The sequence below is a fragment of the Alternaria rosae genome (genome assembly GCF_020736505.1).
Source record: "Alternaria rosae strain MPI-PUGE-AT-0040 chromosome Unknown BKA58scaffold_11, whole genome shotgun sequence".
NCBI lineage: Eukaryota > Fungi > Ascomycota > Dothideomycetes > Pleosporales > Pleosporaceae > Alternaria > Alternaria rosae.
The window spans coordinates 269,471-293,961 of NW_025763580.1; the positions used below are offsets into that span (position 1 = coordinate 269,471).

At 51.9% G+C, this 24,491-nt stretch overlaps 12 protein-coding genes across 12 annotated transcripts; 3 read left to right on the forward strand and 9 right to left on the reverse strand.

Annotated features, from left to right (window-relative positions):
- Positions 1 to 14: 14 nt before the first annotated feature.
- BKA58DRAFT_424305 (major facilitator superfamily domain-containing protein) lies at positions 15 to 2,297 on the reverse strand. The gene is made up of 4 exons (XM_046172890.1): positions 1,947 to 2,297; positions 1,761 to 1,899; positions 1,116 to 1,709; positions 15 to 1,063 (listed from the first exon to the last, which is right to left on the reverse strand). The coding sequence occupies exons 1-4, from the start codon at positions 2,195 to 2,197 to the stop codon at positions 509 to 511; spliced, it is 1,539 nt and encodes a 512-aa protein (XP_046020774.1). The 5' UTR covers positions 2,198 to 2,297; the 3' UTR covers positions 15 to 508.
- Positions 2,298 to 2,700: 403 nt separating this feature from the next.
- BKA58DRAFT_50555 (dimethylaniline monooxygenase) lies at positions 2,701 to 4,671 on the reverse strand. Its single transcript, XM_046175399.1, has 5 exons — positions 4,264 to 4,671; positions 4,091 to 4,213; positions 3,763 to 4,033; positions 3,563 to 3,709; positions 2,701 to 3,506 (listed from the first exon to the last, which is right to left on the reverse strand). Exons 1-5 carry the CDS (start codon positions 4,392 to 4,394, stop codon positions 2,724 to 2,726), a joined length of 1,455 nt encoding a protein of 484 aa, XP_046020775.1. The 5' UTR covers positions 4,395 to 4,671; the 3' UTR covers positions 2,701 to 2,723.
- On the forward strand, positions 4,672 to 6,193 carry BKA58DRAFT_449271 (uncharacterized protein; the record flags this gene model as incomplete). The annotated part of the gene is made up of 3 exons (XM_046174305.1): positions 4,672 to 5,405; positions 5,455 to 5,600; positions 5,647 to 6,193. The coding sequence occupies exons 1-3, from the start codon at positions 4,950 to 4,952 to the stop codon at positions 6,191 to 6,193; spliced, it is 1,149 nt and encodes a 382-aa protein (XP_046020776.1). The 5' UTR covers positions 4,672 to 4,949.
- A 121-nt stretch (positions 6,194 to 6,314) lies between these two features.
- BKA58DRAFT_50570 (uncharacterized protein) lies at positions 6,315 to 7,657 on the reverse strand. The gene has a single exon (XM_046175400.1). The coding sequence runs from the start codon at positions 7,480 to 7,482 to the stop codon at positions 6,436 to 6,438; it is 1,047 nt and encodes a 348-aa protein (XP_046020777.1). The 5' UTR covers positions 7,483 to 7,657; the 3' UTR covers positions 6,315 to 6,435.
- BKA58DRAFT_50571 (uncharacterized protein) lies at positions 7,658 to 8,349 on the forward strand. Its single transcript, XM_046175401.1, has 2 exons — positions 7,658 to 7,877; positions 7,975 to 8,349. Exons 1-2 carry the CDS (start codon positions 7,833 to 7,835, stop codon positions 8,248 to 8,250), a joined length of 321 nt encoding a protein of 106 aa, XP_046020778.1. The 5' UTR covers positions 7,658 to 7,832; the 3' UTR covers positions 8,251 to 8,349.
- Positions 8,350 to 8,895: 546 nt separating this feature from the next.
- On the reverse strand, positions 8,896 to 10,223 carry BKA58DRAFT_414595 (uncharacterized protein; the record flags this gene model as incomplete). Its single annotated transcript, XM_046172498.1, has 4 exons — positions 8,896 to 9,239; positions 9,294 to 9,704; positions 9,750 to 9,815; positions 9,881 to 10,223. 4 exons carry the CDS (start codon positions 10,221 to 10,223, stop codon positions 8,896 to 8,898), a joined length of 1,164 nt encoding a protein of 387 aa, XP_046020779.1.
- A 626-nt stretch (positions 10,224 to 10,849) lies between these two features.
- Positions 10,850 to 11,831, reverse strand: BKA58DRAFT_393258 (uncharacterized protein). Its single transcript, XM_046171077.1, has 2 exons — positions 11,581 to 11,831; positions 10,850 to 11,521 (listed from the first exon to the last, which is right to left on the reverse strand). The coding sequence occupies exons 1-2, from the start codon at positions 11,795 to 11,797 to the stop codon at positions 10,944 to 10,946; spliced, it is 795 nt and encodes a 264-aa protein (XP_046020780.1). The 5' UTR covers positions 11,798 to 11,831; the 3' UTR covers positions 10,850 to 10,943.
- Positions 11,832 to 12,711: 880 nt separating this feature from the next.
- On the reverse strand, positions 12,712 to 15,383 carry BKA58DRAFT_393263 (uncharacterized protein). Its single transcript, XM_046171078.1, has 4 exons — positions 15,279 to 15,383; positions 14,979 to 15,115; positions 13,423 to 14,925; positions 12,712 to 13,374 (listed from the first exon to the last, which is right to left on the reverse strand). The coding sequence occupies exons 1-4, from the start codon at positions 15,327 to 15,329 to the stop codon at positions 13,110 to 13,112; spliced, it is 1,956 nt and encodes a 651-aa protein (XP_046020781.1). The 5' UTR covers positions 15,330 to 15,383; the 3' UTR covers positions 12,712 to 13,109.
- Positions 15,384 to 18,292: 2,909 nt separating this feature from the next.
- BKA58DRAFT_449278 (uncharacterized protein) lies at positions 18,293 to 19,114 on the reverse strand (the record flags this gene model as incomplete). Its single annotated transcript, XM_046174306.1, has 2 exons — positions 18,293 to 18,918; positions 18,979 to 19,114. 2 exons carry the CDS (start codon positions 19,112 to 19,114, stop codon positions 18,293 to 18,295), a joined length of 762 nt encoding a protein of 253 aa, XP_046020782.1.
- Positions 19,115 to 19,361: 247 nt separating this feature from the next.
- On the reverse strand, positions 19,362 to 21,376 carry BKA58DRAFT_346890 (galactokinase). The gene is made up of 3 exons (XM_046168444.1): positions 21,115 to 21,376; positions 20,620 to 21,068; positions 19,362 to 20,573 (listed from the first exon to the last, which is right to left on the reverse strand). The coding sequence occupies exons 1-3, from the start codon at positions 21,277 to 21,279 to the stop codon at positions 19,634 to 19,636; spliced, it is 1,554 nt and encodes a 517-aa protein (XP_046020783.1). The 5' UTR covers positions 21,280 to 21,376; the 3' UTR covers positions 19,362 to 19,633.
- Positions 21,377 to 21,397: 21 nt separating this feature from the next.
- BKA58DRAFT_50617 (DASH complex subunit Duo1-domain-containing protein) lies at positions 21,398 to 22,652 on the reverse strand. The gene is made up of 2 exons (XM_046175402.1): positions 22,237 to 22,652; positions 21,398 to 22,186 (listed from the first exon to the last, which is right to left on the reverse strand). Exons 1-2 carry the CDS (start codon positions 22,498 to 22,500, stop codon positions 21,746 to 21,748), a joined length of 705 nt encoding a protein of 234 aa, XP_046020784.1. The 5' UTR covers positions 22,501 to 22,652; the 3' UTR covers positions 21,398 to 21,745.
- Positions 22,653 to 22,955: 303 nt separating this feature from the next.
- On the forward strand, positions 22,956 to 24,405 carry BKA58DRAFT_324263 (uncharacterized protein; the record flags this gene model as incomplete). Its single annotated transcript, XM_046167955.1, has 3 exons — positions 22,956 to 23,342; positions 23,459 to 24,191; positions 24,242 to 24,405. The coding sequence occupies 3 exons, from the start codon at positions 22,956 to 22,958 to the stop codon at positions 24,403 to 24,405; spliced, it is 1,284 nt and encodes a 427-aa protein (XP_046020785.1).
- Positions 24,406 to 24,491: the final 86 nt, after the last annotated feature.

Sequence of the window (24,491 nt, forward strand, 5' to 3'; positions counted from 1 at the left end):
GCGCCAAAATTGCGGCTGACTGTATCAATGGCGTCTTTCGCAGGTCGCTACTGGATACACGTAGCTCATGCATGCGCTCGTACATCGGGCACTCTGGAACCTCAGCCTTCTCGGTGTTGCCCTGCCGTAGTTGCTACCCCTCATATCAGAGACCTCCAGCGCAGCCATGAAGCCGGAAAATCTCAAGACAGCCAAGATCTCTACATTGAATCAGAGTCAATCAGTGCTGTTGTTTGCGCAAGCCTCAAGCCACATGATGTCACTTTTAGTAGCTCATGCCGTGTCGCAAAGCTGGGCCCAGAATCCTTGAGAAAGAACACCAGATGTGGAATGGTGACAGTATCAAGCCACGTACCAACCTATACCATCAAAGCCGCGTACCTATGAGAAGCTGATTCACGCGCTGCAATATGACGCGTGCGACAGGACACCTGAATACCTCCCAATATTGTCTGCTGTCCAATACCCCAACTCCATCGTCCAGCACAGCCTTCCCGCCTGCGGAGGCTTAAGTCCCCTTGGTGTGACCAACCTCGGCACCAAGACCTGACTCAGATTCTCCATCACTAGAGCTGGTTCGGTCATCGTGATGATGATCGCCAGCACCACGGCTATGCGATAGCTCTCTCGCATACAGCAGCCGGATCGTAAGCGCAGTCGCAATCAATGCCGCACTCAAGAACGCCACCGTAATAAACCCCTTACGATACTGCGGCGCCTCGACCTGCCTCCAAACAAGAAGCGGCAGCCAAGCCTGTATCACATAGGCCATCTCATTCATCGCTGCGACAACAATGGCCCGCTCTTCATTATCGTGCGTGCATATCTCGTGGGCCCATGCGAAACATAAGCCGGAAAGCCCGCCGCCGAATCCGGAGAGGATGTAGCAAGCCCACTTCCATTTGATGGGTATATCCCAGATGGCGAGGCTGGTAGAGCAAAGGATGTTCATGCATCCGCCGAAGACGATCGGTTGCCATCTGGAGCCTTTGAGGATGCTGTCGCTCGTCCATGCGTAGAGGAGTGTTGTGACGACTTGTACAGCGTTGGTAGTTGTCGGATACTATTGATAATGTCAGCCCTACCCGATGATACAAGAGAGCAGCGGAACTCACAGTGTTAATCTCACTGATGGTATACTTTGGGTCTTTACTAGTCTTAAGAAACTGCTGGAATATCGGCTGTGATCCCATACTTGCGTTATTGAAGAACACATAAAGCGGGACAAGAGCCCAGATATGCCATGACGTGAAGATCTTCCGTATCTTGGCCCTAGTGTACGGCTTCCGTTTTTGTCGTCCTTCGAGTCGCATGCGCTCCTGCGCAAAGGCTACCTCTTCTTTGGTCAGGTAGAAAGGCTTGGAGATCTCTGGAAGATCGGGCAGACAGAAGAAGCCGAGGACCGCGATGGGGAGAGAGATTATCCCGTCCACGATGAAGAGCCATTGCCAGCCTCTGAAACCGCCTTTGCCGTCGAGCTTGTACACGCCGGCCATCAGGTAGCCGGAGAACATGGTCGCGATAGCACCGCTGGTATGGAAGATACAAGATCTCTTGGCGAGCTCTTCCTTTCGATACCACGATCCGATGATGTATTGCATGCCTGGGTAGAATGTGCTCTCGGCAAGGCCGATGAGGAAGCGTAGAGCGTAGATAGTTTCGGCGTTGTTGGCACGGCAAAGGCAGAACGTTAATACAGCCCAAGTAAGCTAGCGTCATCAGCATGTATTCTGCACAGGTATATTTCTGCAAGACCATACCTCCATAGCAGGTATCCATATTGACGGTCGAATGCGAGTCAGAATGATGTTGCTGGGTATCTCGCCGATGACATAGCCCACAGTCCAACAAGTCTGCATGTAGTTGAGCTGGTTGCCGTAAAGCCCAAGATCCTCCTTCCTACTCCGATGTCAGCCAATGCTTGCTAAAGGAAAACCAATACATACATTCCAGACACGAAAGCGCTATTGATGTTCATCTGATCAAGGTACTTGATGAAGTAACCCAACGATGCGAAAGTGAGTAGAGCGGCATCGAGCTTGAACATGAACCATCGCTCTTCTTTCGGCTTGTCCAAGGTATCCCAGAGGTAGTAGTACCACTTGTGCGGCTTCGCTTTCAGCTCTTCATTGGTTTGGATGACGGTTGTAGCTGCGACTGCTTCCGTTGATATATCCTGAGGTCGACCCATCTTCATGCGGCTTCAGTGTGAAGCGTGTGAAGCGTATATCTTGTGTGAAGCGGTGCTGGCACAAGCCTCAGCTTTATTGAACAAGCAGCACAAGGCCTTCTTTACCATCGCTAAGCATCTTGTACGAGGTTGCCGTTCAGCATGGCGCTCGGCGCGTCAGTGGCGAGTCGATAATGCGCGGTAGGGTTCGTAGCGCGATTCGACATACTGGGGCCGGTATGGCGTTATGACAGGGTTCGCGTGGGGTTCGTAGTACATGTAGACAGCCTAGATCTGATAAGCTCGAATGCGAAATGCGCTTCCGGTATTTGTAGGTTCAAGATCGTCGTGATGCATGGCAATCGTGTGGCGTCATGTGTCGTGATCAGGCATGCAAATTGCGTGCCTGAGTCGCGCAATAACCATGCCGAAAGACGCGGGGATCCTCAACACATTGCATTTGATCATGTGACTGTAGAAGGCTCGTCTGCGCTGTTGACTATCTAGGCAGACTGGTCATTGCGATTGAGACATGTTGTATTCATCCAGTAGATCAAATACACGTCGCTTCAAACCGCTTCTCAGTTTCAGGGTTGACAAAGAACGCTTTCATCCTCTCAAGCTGCTCTGCCCTTGCGCGATGCCACTTTTCGCTATGACCATGTAGCTTATCCTTGCCGGCTGCTTCTAGATCAACATTGACCCAGTCCATAAGCTCGTTGACATAGCTCGCTTCTTGATCTCGCAGACTATGAAAAGCCTTGCCATAGCCTTTACTATTCACACGTGCGTCATATTCCGCCCGCATAGCATCTTTGCTTGGAAGCTTGGACTGGCCTGAGAGTACCTTCGCAACGACCATGGCTTGAAACTCAAACAGTGTGAAAGTGGCCGTGAAGAACGGCACGCCAACAAAGGCGAGGGTAGGGTCGTTGATGTAGAAGATATCTTTGTGTAGATTGTGGAATTGTGTTCCATCCGTCATCAACACCGCGTCGTCCGCAAGCTCGACTGGCGTCTCGTCCGAGCTGAGCTGTGGTAGAAAGGGCAGGGTGAGAAAGTAGCCGGTGCAAAGTATAACATGGTGGATATCACAGATCTTTGCGCCTGACTTCAGTGTGACGGTGGCCGGGATCGCTTCGTCGGGGTCCAGTGATTCCGCGCGTGGTTCATCGTACGACACAACCTCTTCGATGCGAAATGCATTCTCTGGAAGCATGCTAGGAGGTAGATCGAATTTGCCATTTCTTTGGCTCTGTAGAATCCTTTTTGCGTACGGGCTCAGTTCGCGAGCAATGTCCGTTGCGGATACACTTGCACCAACGAGTAGATAGTTCTGGACTAGTATCAGATCAAAACGACGTCGCTTCGCTCATTCTAACGCGTACGTACCTTATCTTGGGCATTCTCGGGCCTTCGGTAGCTTTTCGAATGCTGTACTCTATCAGGAAATCGTCGCTTCCACTCTGCCAGTCCAGGCGTGTCAGGAACTCTTGGTGTGTGGTAATGACCAGAAGCAATCACTACGGCATCAAAGTCCTAGCCCAAAATTAGCAACCTGCAGGTGCAGCCAGCATCAGAATAATACTGACACGAGAGGATACATGTCGCTTTAGCGCACCGTCCAGATCAATTTGCAGAGTCACAGTCTCGACCGTCCACGATTTGCCGTTCTTCGTAACGTGTCTCACGTCGGTGTCGTACTGTGTCAACCCATGCACCCCCGTCGAGGCAGCAGTAGCTTGTATATAGTCGCACAAGACTTGATGCGTCACATAATCCTCAGTCCCAGGCGGGAACGGATTCAAGGTGGTTTCCAACAAGCGCGTGCTCACGTTGTTCTTGAGGCCTACATAACATGGACTGTATGTGGTCAGTCAATCCAACGTAGCGTTTGACGATTATGTCTGTGGAACTTACCCAGGTGGCGCATGAAGCAGTCTCTCTGTAATCTCCGTCTCTTCGATCGCATGAACACTATCAGCTCTGCAAACTTTGGTTCTCGGATACGGCGGTTCGAGAGGCTGTCGCTCATCGTAGAGCCTTCCATGCCGTCAGTCATGTTTGAGGGGCATGGACGATGGGTCAAATACCATATGCCTCCTGCGGCACTCGAGCGCTCAAAAACGGTGACTTCGATACCCTCTCTTTGAAGATGAGCTGCAGCTACCACGCCACTGATGCCTGCACCGATTACAGCAACACTTTTGCAGCGGAACGACATGTTCAGAATACTGCTTGTATGCTGGAGGAAGCTTTTCGCAGCTTCGCGCGTGCAAATGTGACGCGACTCTTCAGCCGACAGCAACACACGCAAGTCTCCCAACACTCAATCATGAATGCCATCTACCCACTGTCAGCATTTCTTGCTTGTGCCTCGGCTATAGCGCTTGTCAGCAGTGGAAGCGTGATGGTGGATACGAATGGCATCATGGGCGGTCATGTTCGCGTGGAATACAAGCAACCAAATTCGACGCGACTATTTGCGACTAAGATGTGAGTCCAGGTTTCGATACATTTGAAATGAAGCGAAGTTTGTCCGAGCGATAACAGGAGAAGCGTTGACTGGGTATTCGTCATCTGCAAGATTATGATGTGATCGCAACCCCGCAACATATGTCGCAAACAGCACGCGACGCAGCCACATCAGTCTACCATGCATGGGAGTCGGATTTGTGAGCGAGCTGTTTGAGAAGTGGGGTAGTAGAGTTCCGGATATAAAATTGGTCGGACCGCGAGCGATGAGGTCTGCGCAACTGCATCGCAAACGACTTTGATAATGGCTCCAATCGCAATCCCCGTTCACGAACACATCCAGGAGAAGGATACCGTTCAACCGCGGAAAGACTCGCTAGGATTGCCAGAGCCAGCCAGGAAGCGACTCGAGAAGGCAGGAATCGATCTGTCGGCCGGCTATCCGTACAGACCAGCAAAACCACTCTACCTTGACGATGTGTACAAGATCAGAGACTATGATCGTGAGCACATCGATCCAGGTGCCCGAGCCGATCCAGAGAAGCAAGCGCTGTTTGGCGCTGCAAAGGAAGTCATTCATTTGACCTCGCACATCGGAACCGAGATCGTCGGACTACAACTGAAGGATCTTACAGACCAACAAAAGGACGAGCTTGGTCTTCTAATTGCTGAAAGAAGCGTAGTATTCTTCCGTGATCAGGATCTCTCGCCTCAAGAGCAAAAGAAGCTGGGCGAGTACTATGGCGAGATTGAAGTCCATGTGAGTAGTTCTTCTCATGAGACAATTTACGCGCTGACATCGACTGAAGCCGCAAGTTCCATTCGTGCCCGGTGTGCCTGGGGTGACGGTTCTATGGCCCGCTCTGCAGGCGACGGAAGTGCCAGCCAGCTTCCGGAAGACGGGTGGTGCATCTAGATGGCACACTGATCTGGTACACGAACGCCAACCTGCTGGGTAAGTGGTAGTATTTTGGAAGGATGTTTGTTTCTGACTCTTTTAGCGTAACCCATCTCCACAACGATACCATTCCGAAGATTGGAGGTGACACCCTCTGGGCTTCAGGCTACGCTGCATACGAGAAGCTTTCTCCTGCTTTTCGAAAGATCATCGATGGCAGAGAAGCAGTGTACCGCAGTGCGCACCCGTACCTTGATCGTGACGATACTAGTGCTGGCCCTAAGCACATCGAACGCGTTCATCCGATCGTTCGTGTCCACCCGGCAACCGGATGGAAAGCTCTGTGGGTCAACCGCGCCTTTACAGATCGCATTGTCGGATTAGACAAAGCTGAAAGCGACGTCATTCTCAACTACCTCTTCGATGTGTACGAAAACAACGTCGATATCCAGGTTCGGTTCCGCTGGACTCCAGGAACTTCGGCATTGTGGGATAACAGAATTACCATCCACAACGCGAGTTGGGATTATGGAGGAATTGAGCCGAGGCACGGAACAAGGGTTACGTCATTGGCGGAGAAGCCGTATTTCAAGGAGGATGCACCGACTCGTAGACAAGCATTGGGCCTCGCAGGACCTGAAGATGTTTAGGTGGTAGATGGTGGATGTGTGACGCTGGGCTGTAGGAGAACCGCGTTCCAGCGCGAAGGCGCGAGCTGGATGCGCTAGCTACTACGCTATCCCTATCATGAACAAGCGTCACATGTCATGGCATGGCATTATCGACCCCTTGATGCTCCCGAGGTCCTCTGTGCATGTGCCAACGCGTGTCCATAGGCAAATACTATCATTATCCGATTATCTTTACTTGTCGTTCCATCAATGTCAGCTGTTCACAATCCCAGCAACTTCTCAGCATTCCTCCACGCAAACATGTCCATCTCAGCGTCGCTTAGAACCTGCGCTTGCGCCAACTTCTCCACGAACGCCCAGCCATCCGTATTGGTACTGAACGGATAATCGACCGAATACATGATCCTATCAACTGGGCTCACCTGCCGAAGCTGCTCGAACTGTCTCACAGTAAAGAATGCACTCGTCGTGCTCCAAATATTCGTCTTCCATACCCGATCGAACGTCGTGTCGTTGCGTAGTCCCGTCGAATCGATACGGTCAATGAACATGGGCAGCCCTTCGCCGTTGTGTCCGATTATAAGCTTCAGCTCCGGGAAGCGATCGAACAGCCCAGCGCTGTAGAGACGCAATACATGCGTTCCCACATCGACATGCCAACCCCACGAGTTTACCCCAAGCTTTCCCGCCACGGCGGCTGGGTAGTTACCCACGAATAATTTGGATGCGATATCCGCGGTCGGGGCAGCAGGGTGCAGGTACAATGGTACATCGAGTGTCTGCGCCATGTCGAAGACGGGATCGAAGCGTGCGGCGTCGTAGTATGTACCATCTTTAAGATGGTTCCAGATCATCGCGCCTTTGAACCCAAGTGTCGTGACACTGCGATTCAACTCCGCCGCGGCTTCTTCTGGTAGTGACATAGGCAGCACCGCGAATCCGGCGAATCGTTGGGGTCTGGATACGATCACAGAGCGAACAGCATCGTTTGCTGCGCGGCACCCCTCAGGGTCTTCCAAGCCCGAGGCCGACTGTTGGGCGAGAACTTGCATAGACAGGTGACCGGCATCCATAGCGGCGATGCGCCCGGCACCGACATCCTTTAGCTTATCGAGCGTACCCGGCGGGCTGCGCTGCACCACACCTCCGGCGATCACCTCTGCTTCTAGTGACGGCGAGACAACGTGTTCTTCGAGAGCGATCAGGCGCTTTGGAAGGTAGTATGGCTTGAAGCTGGAGGCAGGTGTGGGTATACCATTCGCGCCTATACCAAGGGTAAGGAGAATGCTGAGGTATGTGATGCGCATGCTTGGCAGAAGAGAAATAGATGTGCTCAAGCCGGACACATCGCGTGCGGATGCGCGGATTGATATACCTGGACGCGTGTCTGAGTCTCACTGGCTTCCTCAGACCTTACGGCAGCACCTGTGCTATCTTGGTATAGACATGCATTCTACCGTAGTGCATTGCTCAGCTCAGCATGAAGAAGCCTCGTCGCACTTATCCGCGCACGTCTTAGTTTCATAGCGCATCATTGGTTGAGCCTCTCACATCCCCGCGTGGCGCCCTAAGCGAGGCGTTCAGGCGACCCTTTGGATACGGATCTAGATCGTGAGAGATAGAGGAGTGTTGAAAGCGGAGTCTGTATGGCAAGGCTATGGCCGAATCGGTGGTCCTCCGGCGTAGCTGGATCAGCTTTCAGGTGAGCAAACTGAGTTTTGACTTCCGTCGAAGAAACATGTCAGCTTGCGCTTACACGCTTGCTTCATTGATACCTTCAGCTACTCATACCGCACCAGCACCTGAATCTCCGCCACGGCGATCATGTCTACTATTCCATGGTCATCACCGGGACTACGCCTATTATCAGCAGAATAGGGCACACCACAGCGAAGAACACCCAGAGCTTGCTCTCTCCTGGCAAGAAATCACCTCCCATGGACATGATACCCGCGACCACGGACAAAGGCACAAAAAGCGTACCCAATACTGTGAGCCAACGCACAGAGTTGGCTTGCGCATTACTCGCCTGTGCCTCTCTTAGCGCGATAACCTGGGTGTATGAATCGGTCTAATACTGGAACATCTCCTGTAAATCGATACAACTGATACGCAAGAGTCGCCATATCTGCGCCTCTCGTTTGCCAACAAAGCCATAACTTTGCGCATCTTCAACGTCAATCCCCCGAGCACACATGTTGGTCTCGGCTTCGAAACGATAGAGATACAGGTCCGTTGTGAATTTGGCCATCGTCTCGAAGAGCCACTCTTTTCAATCCGCTCCCCAGCGCACTGTGTGCGGCGCTGAAGTACGCCTACTTCCAGAATAATGCGACGAAGAGATTGAGAAGAGCGCCGCTCGTGTATGGCCGTAGCTTCTGCGAATGTGATTTAATTCGGCGGTCCATTTGCTGATCACAAAACCACGTAGAAAGGGCGTTACAGATAGTGGATTACCTCCTGGACCAATGTTGGCCACCGAGAAATGGATCAATATGTCATCGTGCAAAACGTATTTTGTGAAGGTTGCACTAGGGTGCCATTGCAGCGGATGAGGGTCCAAGTCAGATTTCTCGTGATCTTCCAGTTCTGGATATCGAATTATACGACTGAGGTTAGGATATGGACTGCCATTGATAACAGCGAGATGGGCTGGGTCTTTGAGGCATGGGTCAACAAGCGCTAGGCCTGCACGTGTACCATGAGTGTCTAGACTGGATTTAGCAAGGTAGGGATTCTGACTGACCTTCCCAACCGCCTCCTGACAGCGTATGGTACCAATATGTGATTTGGCCCCCCAGCTCAGAAATCTCGCCCCTTGCGTCCCACTGATCATATTTACTCGGTGTTTCCAGGTTCTTCGCAACTACGAATTGTGGATTTGCCCTCCGGTCCCTCAGTCTCGCATTCGGCTTGAGCCACGTCGGACATTTGAACGGGTCTGAGTTTTTTTTTGGCAGAAACATGCGGCATGAGTACTGGATACCAACAAATGAAACTTCTTCTTTTACGTGGCGTGTGGAGTTCTTCGTCACCACTTTCGAAGTCGAGGCCGTCGCAGGTACTGGTTTGGATTATCGAGGGAGACTATTAATGTTATCCGATATCGTGCTATTACCCCCGGTTGTGTAATGGACCGCGAAGACTGTAGGATGAATACGCAGCCTTGATCCTAACAGGCAGATGTATCGCACAGGCATATCTTCCAATACAAACAGACATCTGAATGGTGAGTCGCTTCTTGCCGACGGTTCATCCATGTAGCTCTTGAATTCCTCGAACGCCGCAAAGGTTCTCGAGCGTAGACCATGGGCTAGGAATTCGATGGTCGATATACGTGATGAAGCTTCTTCGTCAATATTCTGCGATACCATAGCCTGATATAATCCACTGTATTCTGCTGCTTTTCCTTGAAGAGCACGAGTGGCGTATTCGCGTATCAAGCATAGGTATGCAAAAGATTGATCATCCATGGAGTTGATAAAAGCATCAAAGTCGACCCTTGTTTTCGATACGTCATCTATAAATGCTGGTTATCGTTGTTAGCTGCCATCCCAAGGCATGACAGAAGTACCATCAGGTGGGAACTGCCGATGTCGCCAGGTCGACTTCGGTGCACATCCTCCGTACTGCATCTGTGCTGTCTGACTCGACTAGTTGTACCCTTCAAAAGGTCGCTTCGCTTCTAGATGGTCCAGATAGTACCTCCTGGCGCGGTGTGAAGCAAATGCGATGCCGATACCCACTTGATGTGTGATGTGCGCTTCCTTCGAGACTTGTCTCTTCTTCCGAAAGCCGCGAAAATTTTCTTTACAAGGCTTGTCCTTGAAGGCTGCGTGCTTATTGCGACCGAATCCACCCTAAGAAGATATCCGAACTCCCTTTGCACGGCGCCGTGCTCGTTCTTCAACGAAAATCCAGCGTCTACGATCCGCGAGCGTTGAATGAGATCAGCATCTAAACCCCGGTCCGCCGTGAAAATATAAATGTCGTCGACTTTTGGCCCGTCTACAGCTGCGCTACCACCGTTGTAACCGCCGCGGCCCATCGCCCGGAGCGATTGCGTGAAATTGATAAGTCTGTGAAGGAAGTTGAGGAGAGATGTGTTCGGTCAGGCAGAACTGCACCTCTGGACCGGGCAGGCCACAGGAACGTGCAGGGCGCTTGGATGTCGAGAGATGTCGAGAGCCAATGGATAATATCTCGGCTGCCTGATGATCTCACGATCTCACCTCGGCAAGCATGATTTTCAGCTGAGCAGCACAATCCTCAAGACTCAACATGGAATGCAGGATCATTTATAGCTATGCAGAGAGAGGACCAAATAATACAATTCATAATGCCACCAAGCTGTGCTTGACCTTCGATATGGAGAAAGGCCAACCCTGGTAGTATTCTTACCTAGGTAGGTTTGTTCTCCGGATGAATGACAGCCTTGCGGTACGATAAGCACGGCCTGAACTTATAAGTAAGTGGGTGTGACCCATCGATGTCGCACATGTACGCACTTTGACAATGTAACACTAGCAGCGCATTCCGATATTGTGCTGCTTAGTATGGGCTCGTAACTCCCGCGTACTTGACACAGTCGCGATGCACGGTGAGCGGCATCGACAAAGCCGCAGACGACATTCTGTATGAAAGGGTACATCTCGTGTACGATAAAGCAATCGTCGGATCAAAGATTGTTCGTCAAGCTGTCATAAGATAGTGTAGTAGAACTGAGTGTCTGTTCTTGTACTATCCGGCCTCCGTTCACTTCCACTCGCTACGACGCCATAGTAGAGTTACTTGCAGCTGCCACGGTGCCTCCATCGCCAGAATTGGTCCCCACAAATACCACCAGAACTGCAGCATACGTCGCTGTTGAGACAAGCGCCTCGACGTTGGAAGTTCTGACTCCGAACGATAGTGCAAGCGCGAACAACAAGACCGACACTGACACCGTAATGAGGCTTTTCTTTTGCGATGTGTCAATGGCCATGACTAGCATCGGGACGATGAGAAATAGTCCACCCGTGATTGCTATTACGAAGCGGGCAAGGTGATCGACGAATGGTGACACATCTTTGGGTGGTTCCTTGCCCCCTTCATATTCCATGCGGCGAGCCGTTCGCTCTTCTTCCGAGTACGTGATGTAGACAGGCAGTCTTCTCATCAAAAAACTGCGGAAAGGGTCGATTCTCGGAGACCCTTCGTCGAAATAGGCGTAGTGAGACCAGAACACGTCGCCACTCCCAAATCTATGCTGGAACCATGCTTGCAGCAAAACTCTCCTCTTATCCTTATCTTCCGTTGGCACACTCTTTCGGCTTCGGAGGAACTGGTAGTCTCGAATCGCGGTGACTACTACCCTGTTAGCTATGTGATGCGTGTGGCTCACTGTTGGTCCTACTGGCTCATACCATAATCTCTCAGGGTATTCTTGAGATCTTTGAGGTCATCGGCTGAGGCGTTTTGTGCATTCTCAAACTTCAGTTTGAGCTGAAATAGCTCTACCTGCTGTGTGACGATATTGATCCGCTGGAGCTTCTCAAATCGTAAGAAGTGAAATTCCTCTTCCTCTTCAATCGATCGCGCAACGTATTTCAACAAGTCGGCGTTGTCGTCTGGGTTTTCCATGAGCGCGTAACAGGATGTAAGCTGAACTTTGCAGCGTCTTCCGGTGGCAGCCTGTTTTGGGGGCGGCGTCGCGTCCAATACATTTTCCACCTCATGCATCTCAGCCGCAACCCCCGCTCGTGCAGCCCCTCACCTTTCAGACATAACTTCTCCTGTCTCAAGAGTACTGCAATCAACCACGAGCTTAATGGGGGTTTCTCAGTCCACTCCCGTGCATTCACGCCAATGTCTGCCCACGCTTCCCAATAACGTCTGGGCGCACGTCCCGGCGGGTGTCTCAAGTCGCATGGTATCCAATCCTGCATCGACTACTGGCACAATGATCGATCGTCTTCTCGATACTCACACCCGCATTCTGCGATCTGCGGTGAAACCCAGGATCTTTGGCGAAAACATCCTTGGGCATGAGAACAGCTTGAAGGGTTACAGCGTTGCCTTGGTACGATTAGAAGCGGCACTATCGGAACTTTTCGAGAAGGTATCGAAACTCGATATCGACATGAAAAACAGAGGTTGGGAAGGTGAGTAGAATCGATCCGCGACTACTAGCGAGTGCACGTAGCTGACAGGAAAGTAGAGCTTGACTCAAGTCTTGTTGTGATATACGAGGACATTAAGGTAGCTTCTAAAAGGGCAGAGCGGTGGATAAAGTCCAAAATAGGGATCGCTAAGATCGCTGCCAGTACCATTGAAGTGCAACGCTTAAGCGGTAAGGTTGAAAGCCTCGCCAGACAGGAATGGGAGAGGGCTGGACCTACGACCGGAAGCGATATAGTGAGCGCCTGGAAGATGGCACGCACTTAATCAAACGATGATCCCTCTCTGGCTTCTGGGTGTCTTTTTGTTTACTTGTCCTAAGTACTGAGTATTACGAGTCAAGAGTCGATCTATCATGAGTCCAATATGTACAACTAGTTATCGCAGAATGTACTACTCTTATATGTGAATCGAAGTCAGTGGTGGCTTGACAGACCGTGGCATGACGTATCAGAGCGCTGGAGCTCAACATAGGGTATCGCCAAAGAAGAGCCTTTAAGCAAGTCTTAGTGATAAGAGTGAAATCTCTTCACTGCTTCCGTTGTTGATTAGAACTGTTCACAGATCGGAATATAATCAAGCTACGTCACTCCCATCGGGCCCAGGATCACTAGCACTGCGCTGTATCTGCAAAGACGAAAGCGTTACCAATAACGCAGCTACCTATCGCTAATAGTAACTCCCATGAAATATTCGATCTCTTTCGCGGCACTGCGATTGATTAACACGGCGACATTGCCAGCACCCCTGCGCGATCGTCAAGTTCTCATAGTCCTCAACTCGTCACTGTAATACATCCTGGAGCTTCGCCCATATCGTAAGCACGGTGCCGCGCCTCGAAGGTCGATAACAAGCACTTGCAAAGGTTTCTTTTCGCTTCCATGTCCGGGTCGTCGCCTGCAAGAACCATAGTATCGAGATCAGCGAGTAGCTGCCCATAGATACGCATTTCGGCAGCCGATGGAGCCATCTCAGCTGGATTCTGGATATGATGCGCAAGAATGGTGACGAGTGCTGCGATGAGATAGGGATATACCATCCTGTGAAGAGATTAGTATATGTTGCAACGAGATAACGACGCCACTGACCAGTACAAGGCAACATTGCCGCGAGGTGCTACTGGCAGTAGACTCAGCAGCCGTTGTGCCTCCAGATATGCTTTGTGTTGCTTCATCTTCGACATCCTGATCAAGCCGTCCAGCTCGAAGGGATTCGTCTCCGAACTCATGTCTAACGCCATGAACGCATGTAGTCGATATACAGTCCCGAAGTAGTAAGCCTCCAGCGCAACACAATGACAGATATCTGCTTGATACAATATCTGTTCCAACTGGCCAGCGGAAAGTTGGAAAATGTGATGTTGCTCGTGAAAGGCCTGCAAGCGTGCGAGCACGATAGTTGATGCAGCGCTTAAGTCCAGCGGAGTTGTGTTACATGTCCTGCGAGAGAGCACCTGGTCGATGGCTTCGGTCTGAAGTAAGGCTATCCTTGTGAAGAGCCAGAATATATGCGCTCGCCAGGTACCCTCGGTCGCAGTGAGCGCGCCGAGCTCGTCGGCTACAAAGTCGGAGCAGTTGGCTACGTCTTGGAGTTGATGGGTTGGTTGCGTGTTGCTCAAGATGCTCAGACTGATGTCATTGGTGAAGCAGATCCAGAAAACACGACGCTGTTGTGCGCCGTCACTTAGCTCCTGCGCTGTTGCATTGCTTTTCCTGCCTTCGTTGGCTAGACTTCTAATGACACGGAGGGCGGTAGAGACAAATTGACCCGCTGGCTTCTTGTTACTGCATGGGCTGGCGACGATTAGTAGCGCAATGCCGATAAGACATTGGACCTGTCCTAGGGATGGCGGCGCTGTGAGAAGAGTGTCAAGTGTCGAGTAGGCGCGGGCAAGGTAATACTGAGCCATGTCCATATTATAGTTGGCACCATTTACGCTCATGCCACGCATATGATGTGCCATACCAAATACAATGTACGCACTCGTCCAAGCGATGGCCGAATCATCAGGCAGCCCTGCATAGCATGTTCGAAGGTGATCGGCTATGACATGCGGCTGGTAGAGCGGATATGCGGTGTTTAGGTCAGTCAGGAACTCCGCAAGCAGTGTAGTTCCGAGCTCTGGGGGTGGCAGATACCAGTCACTGGTTAGACTGGTTACTGTTGGCAGCGGTAGTAGACTGACATCCTCGGTCGGTTCCGGCCCAAATTGTGCAGCTTGTAGGAAGGCAGCATCCTCCTGGAAGTCAGCGGAGGAATAAATGCCATCCAAAGGAACCTGCAAGGGGGGATCCAATGTTGAAGAGTCATGAATGGAATCGCCAGTAGACAGTGCGCCCAGGCCGTCTGCAAACAGGCCATCATTGTCTGGTAGGAAGCTCTCTATGTCAAAAGGGTCGAAGTCTGGAAGTTGGGGATGAGGGCCCGCCTCCACCTCATGACGCAATGAATTTACCCATGCTGAGATTGGAGGTGAATGTTCTGTTGCTTGCATGACAGGTTGTTGGCGCACGTGTGGTTGTGCCACGTTCCGCTCATGTAGCAGCGACTCCAATCTCTTTATGCGATCCTCATACTCGGCTATGCGCGTGCTGGGTCGTCGTCAACAATATCTTTAGCTTTGGTGAATGCGTTCAGGTCATACCCTCTTTGTGGTTTCGACCTTTGTTTGCGCGTGTACGTGGTCATGCATGTTTCTTTCAGATTGGTGCACGGCGAGCAGCCCTGAGAACCGGAGTTCCACACGCATCTTCGCTTCCGTTTGCGACACAGATCACAAGCCTAGAAGACGCGTTAGTCTGCTGTTAGACGCGTATTGAGCGCTCGAGATGCGATATTCGATGCTTTATAGCTGTGGGCGGATGTCGTGGCAGAGTCGCGTCTGGGGCGGATGCAAGGAGCCGCAGCCGGCCTAACCGGATAATAACCTAGCAAATCTACTTACTCGCACCGTGGACGCAGACCCGCGTTTCTCGACGCCTCCGCTTGACATCATGAGTAGATTTGTCAAAGAACGATACTCAGATATGCTGATATGCTGATCGGTCTGATATCTCTTGTCGCTAGCAGAGTGGCCGAACCCCGCCGCCCAGCGCGCTGACAAATGCGAACTAGTCACTATTGCCATTCAAAGTTCGCTCTCTTCGAACGATTTTGACTACGACTTGGTAAGAGCATCGATTGGAAGTAACGATCAACGACACGATACAACGATTGGCTACTTATTGAGTTCAGCCTCAGTACCTAAACAAGGAAAATTTCATCATGAAGCTACAAACGAGACGAATGCCTGTGTGGCCAAATGCGCACTACATGCTCCGCTAGTGCGCGAGACCGAGACCGAGAACGATCCATTACATTGGTAAATCAACCCCTAATACCGGCACCATAAGCTTTATTCATCAGCCTGCGCACGTCATGCTTTCCCTACTTGCTCAGAAAGTCTTGATTTGGTGTGGCTCGTTGGAGTTTGGACGTCCTTTGCTGCTCCACCAGGACTCAGGATTGTAGGCTGGCGACGTGTATAAACCGGACATTTGATAATGTTGAATGTAGCCCGCCCAAGATTCTGGATACGAACTCGCCATAGAGATGAGATTGGCATATCGCAAGTGAGTTGATGGTTATGGTCTTGATATGCTGCAGTTTTTCCAGTGTGGAGACGAGCTTGCCGATTTCCGCTCTGTATGATCCCCAGCTGAGCAGCTGAGGCCGTGATAATGACTGTGGTGTGAACGCATATGGACGCAGTATAGATCGAAGGTCTATGTCTTTAATTGTCACTGATATGTTGATGACATGCGAGAGGAGATTGAGAGGCGTTGCTTCAACCCAGGTGTAGAGCGAGACTTGGTTTGTGAAGCTGATAGGTCGCTGGTAAAGGAGCTTACGTGCTTCCTGCTCGATCTGACGACAAGTCTGAAGCATCTTTGGGCCTTGTTCGGACGATGTCAAGATGTCGCAGTAGATTTGCTCTCGCAATTTCGCTGGTAGACTCAGGAAAGAAGTGATTTTCTGAGGATGAGCTGCCATGGATGGTATCGAACTGTTGTTGCCCGTATGCCGTGACGTGTGAGCTTTTTCCAAAATCTAGCTACGCGTGTGCGATATACTGCTATCTGCGATGCTGTCCGAGTGCTGTTATGAATATAAAGATAATCTCGGGTATGCGCAGGAAGTTCTTCCAGTAGAAGGCTGTTCAATGAGGATGAAATGCGTGATGGAGATTGTCAACTACATGGTGTAGGAGGAGTTGTATGCTGAGCTGTGAAATAAACTGGAAGTACCATAAAACTAGACTTTGACAAGCCCGATGTACCACGTCCGTGATCGCTGGAAATACCTTGAGCTTTATAGATCTTCGGCATATAGGTAAAGCATTCAGCGAGGCCTAGATTTGGCGTATTAGGGAAATCGTTGAACAGCCGATAGCCCATCGTTACAATACAGAACATCGCGACGAGTGTCCAAGAACAGCCCAAGTCTGGAAATGATCATGTTTGATTTCAGCAGTATCGGTAACGAACAGAACACGTGGCGTCATAGTTCGACTGAATGGGGCCAAAGTGCCGATGAGCGACGGTTTGTGACCGCTTTCAGAGGTCGATTCAAGCTTGTTGTGGATGCCAAACCAGCACCTGGATTGTGTTATGTCCGAGGCGCAGGATGTTCACATTCTCAACACCTCTCGTGAGTTGGCCGAGTAGATATTTCATGGATCAGGCTGTCACTCTCCTCGAGCGAACACCTGCCGGAGACTTTGCCGAAATCTGCTCATCTATATCTTCGATGATTGGCCATGAATAACTGAAGCCATTGCCTCATCAGAAGTAGCCAAAACCTTATAGTGGTCCATGATAAGGTCTGCATACGCTGAAGATCATAGGCAAGTAGTCCTGAAGATATCTTACGCAGGTCGTACGATACGTGGTGCCATTTCCTGACAGCCTGTTGTGTCCTACAAGGTAGCGCGGCGTTCACTCGCTTGGTTCTCACATGCGGATTGGGCACATACTTGCGATGAAGGTCCTCCAAGTATGCAGTGATGGGGATATCCGACCCCAGTTCCCAAGGTAGCGTTCCAGTATAATGTTGGAGAGCCTGTCTGGAAGTCATTCGTATTCGTAGTCTTGGAGAATGCGAAAATTGGGACGGAAGCGGATAAGCCACATTTAAAGTTCTTCCGATTAGCCAATGGTTCGCGGTCCATGCCACATTCGTTATAGCAGATTGGTCCCATGTTCATAACAAAAGCAAAGGCAAACCGTGTCGGTTCGCAAGAGACGACGCAACGTCAACCTTTGAGTTCGAGCGCCGGCTAGAACCGCGTCGAAGCATTCCATGATGACCAAACATCGTACTTCCGCTCTATCGACTACCAGTCCCCGACGCCTGAGCCACATCACTGACATGGGACCAACACACTATACCCGAGTAACTCGGAGGTAACATTGATAGATTTATCTAAGATAGTAAAGAGTATCGCATGCTTCTTCAACTCGCGGAAAACTCATCGCCATGCCATGCCATGCTCCACGCCTGCCACGCCATCAAACGACATGCACTTTCCAAATCGCGATGAACGCATCAGAACATAGATTACGCCAGAGTGTCTAGAACCATTCACGCTCGTGGCCATCACGACGTGGTACCAGCCACCCCGGACAAGACCGCACACGAGATGGACGCCTCAAGGGCGTACGAGTCGCTTCGCTCAAGCGATACAGCACCATCACATATACCTTGACGCCTCCACTACGCTAGAACGCCAGCTCCAGTCGCCGACTAATACGAAGGGTAGTTCGTAACGAGTTTAGTTCTGATCCGCATCGGCTAGGAAACTGAAGGAGAATTCGGATCTCTTCCGTCAGAAAGATATTTGGTTATTGCATCTCGCCATTCCCATACCAAAACACGCGCTATGCGGACAGTCTACTACTCCACACCTGTATAATCTCATCAGACTTCTGTCACCTTCACATCAACAGTCCAGCAAAAGCATTCCATACCGCAGAAGTCGCACTCCCAGTCAGCTCTTCCCCTGTGTTCTCGCTTACAGCTGTCAATAGGCCCCCTTGTTGTGCTACCATCTGCACAGTTCCCACCCTCTTCTCTTCTGTCTTTTCCATTACCATTCTCTTCACCATAAGCTCTCTCAAGCCCACGACTTGGCTCTCGGAAAAGCATACGATACGGCCCAAAATACGCTGCAGCGTCCCACTTCCCCTCGCTTCCTCCTCCCTCTACCAATCTCGTTGCTTCTTCTGCTTGACCGTCGTCTTCATTCACCTCCCCATGGCCGGGTGTCTTTATCGGCGCAAGGATAAACTGAGCGGGCACATCGTGGCCGAATAGTCTCCACCAATGATCTGTCTGGTCCTCCAATATGGGGTCGTGATATCCCTCAATGTACCTGTACAGCGGCGGCGAGAAGCGTTGCTGCGATTCCTCGTGGTAGTTACCTCCGCCTCCACCACCGTACAAGTAGTACTCCTCCCCAGTATCTGCGTACCGCCCGTCATACCACACAACCACATCTTCGCGGGTGACGGGATGAGTGTACGTGTACCAATATCCAGGTTGAGCTTGACTTGTGGGTAGTGTTGGTACCATATACCCCAATTGTCGTTATATGCTATCCTCACTGAAAGTGGCCATATTGTACGGTTGATATCCCGTTTGACCATTTGCTGTGCCGTGATAGTGCATGTCAGGTATAGTGTTCTTGGCGCCTGACTTGCGAGAGGATTTCCTGGGACGGTTCGGGTTGCGCTTTGGCATGTTTGATGTGATTTGATCAGGGCGGTTGGGCAGGGACTGTGTGATAGGATTGTGGACGTGAAAGTGGGCGTGAAGATAGGCCTTGTGCTGTTTTTAAGGGAGGCTGGTGAACAGGTAGAGTATCGAGGGACGTAGGGGCTGCAAGATCGACGTTGTTAAAGGGAAGACTTGTGTAGAAATCTAGTTGTGTGTGTCGCAGATTCTTGTCATATCATTCAACGTTCTTAAACAATGAACACGGTCCCGCGTCGCATTCAACCTGGGGAAAGCTGTGAAGAGAACTCAGGTAGACAACGTAACATGAACCGGACTCTGATAGAAAAGCATCATCAAATTGACTGTGTGAGACATTTCACATCCATGGGACTATGATGATGGAGCAAGACAACACAGCCAACGTCTTTGTCACGTATTCAAAGCCGTGACTATAAGCTATCAAACGGCCGGGCTCATTCAGCGTCGCCGCGTCGAACTCACACGAAGACATGCGGGCCCACACTCCCATCCACACATCTTCATCTACGCAAGTTTCCCATCCTTCACCTTGAAAAGAGTAGACCCACTCCCAGGCTCACTAACCACGATCGCCCCCTTCAACTTTTCCTCACTAATATCCGGGAATCTCTTCTTATAATACTTCTCTACCCACGCTTTCTTCACACTCTCAACCTTGTCCTTAGGCACAAGATGCACACTACATCCACCCCACCCAGCCCCCGTCAACCTACTACCACAGCTCCCAGCCGCACGTGCTAAATCGCACAACTCGTCCAGCTCGGGACAACTGCAGTCGTAAATTTCGCGGCACGAATCCTGTGTCGTGTTCATGAGGTCGCCGAGGGATTGGAGGTACGCGCGGTCGTTTGATGGTGGGGACGCAAGTAGCGATCGGAATTTAATCACGCGGAGAGCTTCTGTGAAGACGTGTAGGGCGCGTTGGCGGAGCATGAATTTCTCGGCGCGAACTGGGAACTTGGACATGTAGCGTTCATTCAATTCGTCTTCTGATATACCCAGCAGCCCGCTGATTTGCGCGCGGGTGTAGCCGTCTTCTTGGGGGAGGTAGTCTTCGGTGTGTTGGATGAGCTTTGTGAGTTGCGTTTCGAAGTCTGAGACGGAGATCTTTGTGTTGTCGGAGACGTTCTCTTTGTCTTCGAAGTAGGTGTCGTGGAAGCCGCGGAGGCTGACCCCGAGGGGAGAGGAGTCGGTTGGGAGATCTTTCTTTAGGCCGAAGGCTTTGGCTAGGAAGACGGCTGCTAATGTGCATTCTACGACACGCAGGTTGTAGCATACAGGGGCTGTGACGTGCTTATCTGCGGCGACGAAACTCTGAGCGGTGACGAAGACGAGTTCGGGGTCTGTCTTGGGGAACTCGATGTTTGTGTAGTTTAGGCTGGGCTTGAACGATACGTATAGGGCCGAGCCGCGGAGGGAGAAGACGGAGGCTGCTTGGTCCATACTACGACTTGTCAGCCGTGGTAATGCAAAAGTCAGGCAAGACTCACCCTCCAGAGTTGACACCGACTGCGCGCTCGGAGACAATAGCAAGCTCGCAAAGTTCGGTCTTGTCAATCTTCTCCTCGCCATTTGCAGCCAGCACAGCCAAAGAGCTTGTGCAGACGACGGAGGCTGAACTTGAGAGGCCGCCACCGCTCGGTACTGTGCCGTCACATACAATGTCCATGCCGACGGATGTGAACTTTCCCCGTTTCTTTTGTAGTAGCTGTGACACGCCCTTCAGTCCAGACTTGAAGTAGTTGGTCCACTCATGCTCGGTCGCATCGATTGGGATCTCTCCCTCGGGAATGTCGAACTCGCGGGTGGGGAATTTCTCTGAGTTGAGGTTCGCTATCCGTACACGAGGCTTCCCCTCGGTTGGTCGCACAGCCACGGCCATGATGAAATCGGCGGTGATAGCCATGGGCAGGACCTCGTACAGGGAGTAGTCGATGTGCTGCAGCTGTAAGCTAAGAATAATAGACTCCTAGCAGGTAAGTTACCTCGCCAATGATGTTGACGCGTCCAGGGCTTCTGGCAACAAAGTCTGCTTGCTTGCCATAAAGGTCCTTGAACTTGGCCAGTAGGCTCTCCCATCGCTTTGTCTCGACCGGGAGCGCGTCTTCAGGGTAGATGTCGCGTAGCGACGTTGCTGTGGGGACTTCCATTGCGCGATCTAGATTTCTAGAGTTCGAGGGAGCAATAGAAGGAGAAATGGGAAAACAATCGAACGGGCAGGAAAAGCAGAATCTATTTAATCCCCGGATCGTCGCAAGATCTCAAGTAAATGTACGGCGGGGTCCAACTGACGACAAGTGGGGTCCTCAGACCTTGCCGTTTTGAGAAGCGCATCCGCATCACCAACGGCCCGTGAGCTGCATCGAGCTGCAGGTACGGATTCGGGGGCTCGTTCGCAGTTGCTCGGGGGAAAAGCGCCGTGGCAAGATAAGCTATGGATGCCCGGCGATGATAAAATGAGTTAGACTCAGTGAGACGACTCGAAATTGCACGATAAATTATGCTGACCTCAGCATTCGATACCACCAGACTGAGAAGTTCACGATTTAGGTATCAATGTCGATTGAATATGGCATGTACGCGTTCGAGGTATGGCGAAGACGTGGCGCAAGCTCGTTAACCCAAGCCTCTTCCTCTTCCCCGTGGAAGCCCTCGTCCGATGCCGCTGCCCGCTCGACCTCTTGAGTCGCTACGACTGACACCACGTCCTGTTTGTCCACCTACGCCGGTGTAATTCCCTGTGGATGAAGTCGAAGCACCGCGTGGTCGGACGCCCCTGCCTCTACCTCGTGTACCTGCTCGTGGAGCAGCTTCTGCCTTCCTACGATCTTCCTCTATCTTCCTAGCCGCAGCTTCTCTCCGTGCCTGCTCGTCTGCCGCCCGACGTTGTGCAGCCTGCTGACGGTGTACTTCTTCCTCCTCGATATCAACCAAATCTTGCGACGCACCCTGCCATTGCGGATTCAAGATCAGACGCTGATTATGTTCTGTTTGGGAAAGTATGCGCGTCCATGTTTGGAGCAAGGTAGACGCATTCTGGACGGTGCGTGATACAGTCTATTCATCGTCAGTCTAGAGACTGCGGCAGTTCTACTATTGTCCCTTACAGCCATGTTGTCCTTGGCCTTCTGCAGGCTTTCTACCACGCCCTCGATGACCTTGTTGACGTTTCGTATGCTCTCCAGCTCCCTGCGCAATGCTGCTTCTCGCGCCTCTTCTGTCGTGTAATGCGACTCCTTTGACCGTGTCTTTGCTGTCTCATTGTCTGCATCTTTTGTCTGCTTCTTGGTCTTGCGCGCCGCGGGCGTGTCAAACAACGCGTCCGTGTCCGAGTCGGAGAGGTCAAGCGCGCCCAGGTTCGGCGGGTCCATGTTGTGTTAACGTGTTGTGTGTTGTGTCGGACTTGTCTAAACGAATTGATACGGCAGCATGTCGACTGACAGGTGTTGGCGTGTTTGACGTATTTGGTTTGGCGGGGCCAGCGGTTAGCAGGGGTTTGTTGATGTTCCGCGTTGCGCCAAGGAAGGAGCACCAGCCATCTGCACCTGCCGTCCCAACCTCGCGACTTCCTTCATTCCCCGTCGTGACATAGCCCGTTGTCTCCACCCGGCTTTGTCCTTCACCTTCACCATCACCAGCCCTACCGTCATCTCCACTTGCGCGCATATCGATACTGCATCCATTGTCATCCCAACGTTGAGGCGCTGCGACATCGAGCTTGCTGTGGCATTGTTTTGATTTTGGATACCCACAATTCGCCCTACATTGCTACAACAACACCACAACTGCCCTGTCCCAAACAAACACCCGCATCATCCCACCCAACATGGAGCGCACGCCGTCCCCGCCCCGCCGCGTCCACACGCCGCCCGCGCCGCTGTATGGAGACAACTATGAGCCGTTTTCACCGCGCCGATCGCGCAGAGTGGCCGCACAGCACGACGCTCACACTCACCAACAGGAGCGGTCAAGCCCACGGACCAGGCGCGATATCACCCCAACGGCCTCTTCTCACTCCAAGCGTTCTGCCGCCCGCGCAAACGCTTCCTTTGCACTCTCACCCCCATCGTCGCCTGCATCCCCACAACACCAACAACTCCGCTCCCCACGCTCGACCCGTCGCGCGCCCTTGGACCTCAACCCGCTCGACTCTGACTCTGACACGGCTGCACCGAGCTCCTCTCGGCGCACCTTGTTCGCAAACATGGCTCCGGTATGTTACCTGAGGTGACCGCCTCGGACCGGGTGCGGTTGACAAACAACCGCGTCGGGTGCGAGAGCGCCTCCAGTATAACACCTCTCATGAGCAACATGCTAACGTATACACAGGGCATGCTCCCCACTCCCGCAAAGACGCCGCGCAAGCGTCGCATCGAAGACGTCAGCTCCGCCGCTCGTGTGTTGTTCCCTACCAACCGTCCCTCAACTATCGACGAAGCTATGCCGACCCCGCGCAAGGGCCGCAAGACCAAGAACCTCTACACCCTAGAGAGCTTCGCCCAGCAGATGGACGAGAACACCGAAAAGATCCCCATCTACACTGACTCCAAGGAGCGCGTACCCACTCCCGGTGCCCAGACTGAAGAGAACCCATTCATCACCGTCAAAGGCAAGGGCAAGGCAAAGGCCACTCCTCAAAAGTCAAGGAAAGTCGTCGACCGAAAGACTGCCAAGATGGAGACGGCTGTCGACCGTGACGAAGGCATGGTATACATCTTCCGGGGTCGCAAGGTCTTCCGCAAGTTCCACGACGACGCACCCTCCGGCGCCTCAGAGGCAGAGCAGGACGACGACTTCTCCGCCGATGACAAGCAAGTCCGCCGCCAGATTGGTCACGAGGCTCGCCGCCCACTCACTCGTTCGTCAATCAAACCACGTCTCTTGTTCCAAGCAGAGATCAAGGAGCGCAACCGCGCCAATGGTATCGACACCGACGACGAGGAGGCGACCACCGACATTGATGCGTCCGTCGCGACCCCTAGCCGCAGGAAGGGCAAGAACGTCGTCCCAACTCCGTCGCTGCTCACATCGCCGCCGCCCACAACTCGCAAGCTCAAGAAGGGTAAGTCTCTTCAATTTTCGCCAGTGAAACCCCCGCTTATACAGTAACAGAGATCTCGTTCGATTCATGGTCGCGTGTCAAGTCAGTGCACAGCTCCAGTAGCTCAACCAAGACGTCCAAGAAGCGCGGCGGTGAGCCGCTCGAGCGCGAGGCAGCAGACAAGCGGGCTCGCAGTGAGCACTCCACCTCATCCATGTCAATTGACAATATCTAACGGCTCTTAGCCCGTTCGTCTTGAACAAGTATCGATGTCATCATCTCTGCAGCTTGTGTTGAGATGCTACCACAAAGCGTTTCCAA

What these genes read in the sequence shown, in the direction of transcription:
- BKA58DRAFT_424305 (XM_046172890.1), bottom strand. Translation starts at nt 2,197, where the DNA reads ATGAAGATGGGTCGACCTCAGGATATATCAACGGAAGCAGTCGCAGCT. An exon ending in TATGGATACCTGCTATGGAG is followed by an intron (nt 1,710 to 1,760) that starts GTATGGTCTTGC and finishes TGATGACGCTAG; the next exon opens with CTTACTTGGGCTGTATTAAC. An exon ending in CCATCAGTGAGATTAACACT is followed by an intron (nt 1,064 to 1,115) that starts GTGAGTTCCGCT and finishes CATTATCAATAG; the next exon opens with TATCCGACAACTACCAACGC.
- BKA58DRAFT_50555 (XM_046175399.1), bottom strand. Translation starts at nt 4,394, where the DNA reads ATGTCGTTCCGCTGCAAAAGTGTTGCTGTAATCGGTGCAGGCATCAGT. An exon ending in AGTGCCGCAGGAGGCATATG is followed by an intron (nt 4,214 to 4,263) that starts GTATTTGACCCA and finishes ACGGCATGGAAG; the next exon opens with GCTCTACGATGAGCGACAGC. An exon ending in CTGCTTCATGCGCCACCTGG is followed by an intron (nt 4,034 to 4,090) that starts GTAAGTTCCACA and finishes GACCACATACAG; the next exon opens with TCCATGTTATGTAGGCCTCA.
- BKA58DRAFT_50570 (XM_046175400.1), bottom strand. Translation starts at nt 7,482, where the DNA reads ATGCGCATCACATACCTCAGCATTCTCCTTACCCTTGGTATAGGCGCG.
- BKA58DRAFT_50571 (XM_046175401.1), top strand. Translation starts at nt 7,833, where the DNA reads ATGGCCGAATCGGTGGTCCTCCGGCGTAGCTGGATCAGCTTTCAG. An exon ending in GTAGCTGGATCAGCTTTCAG is followed by an intron (nt 7,878 to 7,974) that starts GTGAGCAAACTG and finishes ATACCGCACCAG; the next exon opens with CACCTGAATCTCCGCCACGG.
- BKA58DRAFT_393258 (XM_046171077.1), bottom strand. Translation starts at nt 11,797, where the DNA reads ATGGAAAACCCAGACGACAACGCCGACTTGTTGAAATACGTTGCGCGA. An exon ending in GAATACCCTGAGAGATTATG is followed by an intron (nt 11,522 to 11,580) that starts GTATGAGCCAGT and finishes ACAGGGTAGTAG; the next exon opens with TCACCGCGATTCGAGACTAC.
- BKA58DRAFT_393263 (XM_046171078.1), bottom strand. Translation starts at nt 15,329, where the DNA reads ATGATGTCAAGCGGAGGCGTCGAGAAACGCGGGTCTGCGTCCACGGTG. An exon ending in GGTCTGCGTCCACGGTGCGA is followed by an intron (nt 15,116 to 15,278) that starts GTAAGTAGATTT and finishes CGCGTCTTCTAG; the next exon opens with GCTTGTGATCTGTGTCGCAA. An exon ending in AGGTCGAAACCACAAAGAGG is followed by an intron (nt 14,926 to 14,978) that starts GTATGACCTGAA and finishes ACGACGACCCAG; the next exon opens with CACGCGCATAGCCGAGTATG.
- BKA58DRAFT_346890 (XM_046168444.1), bottom strand. Translation starts at nt 21,279, where the DNA reads ATGGAAGTCCCCACAGCAACGTCGCTACGCGACATCTACCCTGAAGAC. An exon ending in GCGTCAACATCATTGGCGAG is followed by an intron (nt 21,069 to 21,114) that starts GTAACTTACCTG and finishes TTACAGCTGCAG; the next exon opens with CACATCGACTACTCCCTGTA. An exon ending in GTCGGTGTCAACTCTGGAGG is followed by an intron (nt 20,574 to 20,619) that starts GTGAGTCTTGCC and finishes GACAAGTCGTAG; the next exon opens with TATGGACCAAGCAGCCTCCG.
- BKA58DRAFT_50617 (XM_046175402.1), bottom strand. Translation starts at nt 22,500, where the DNA reads ATGGACCCGCCGAACCTGGGCGCGCTTGACCTCTCCGACTCGGACACG. An exon ending in AGGCCAAGGACAACATGGCT is followed by an intron (nt 22,187 to 22,236) that starts GTAAGGGACAAT and finishes GACGATGAATAG; the next exon opens with ACTGTATCACGCACCGTCCA.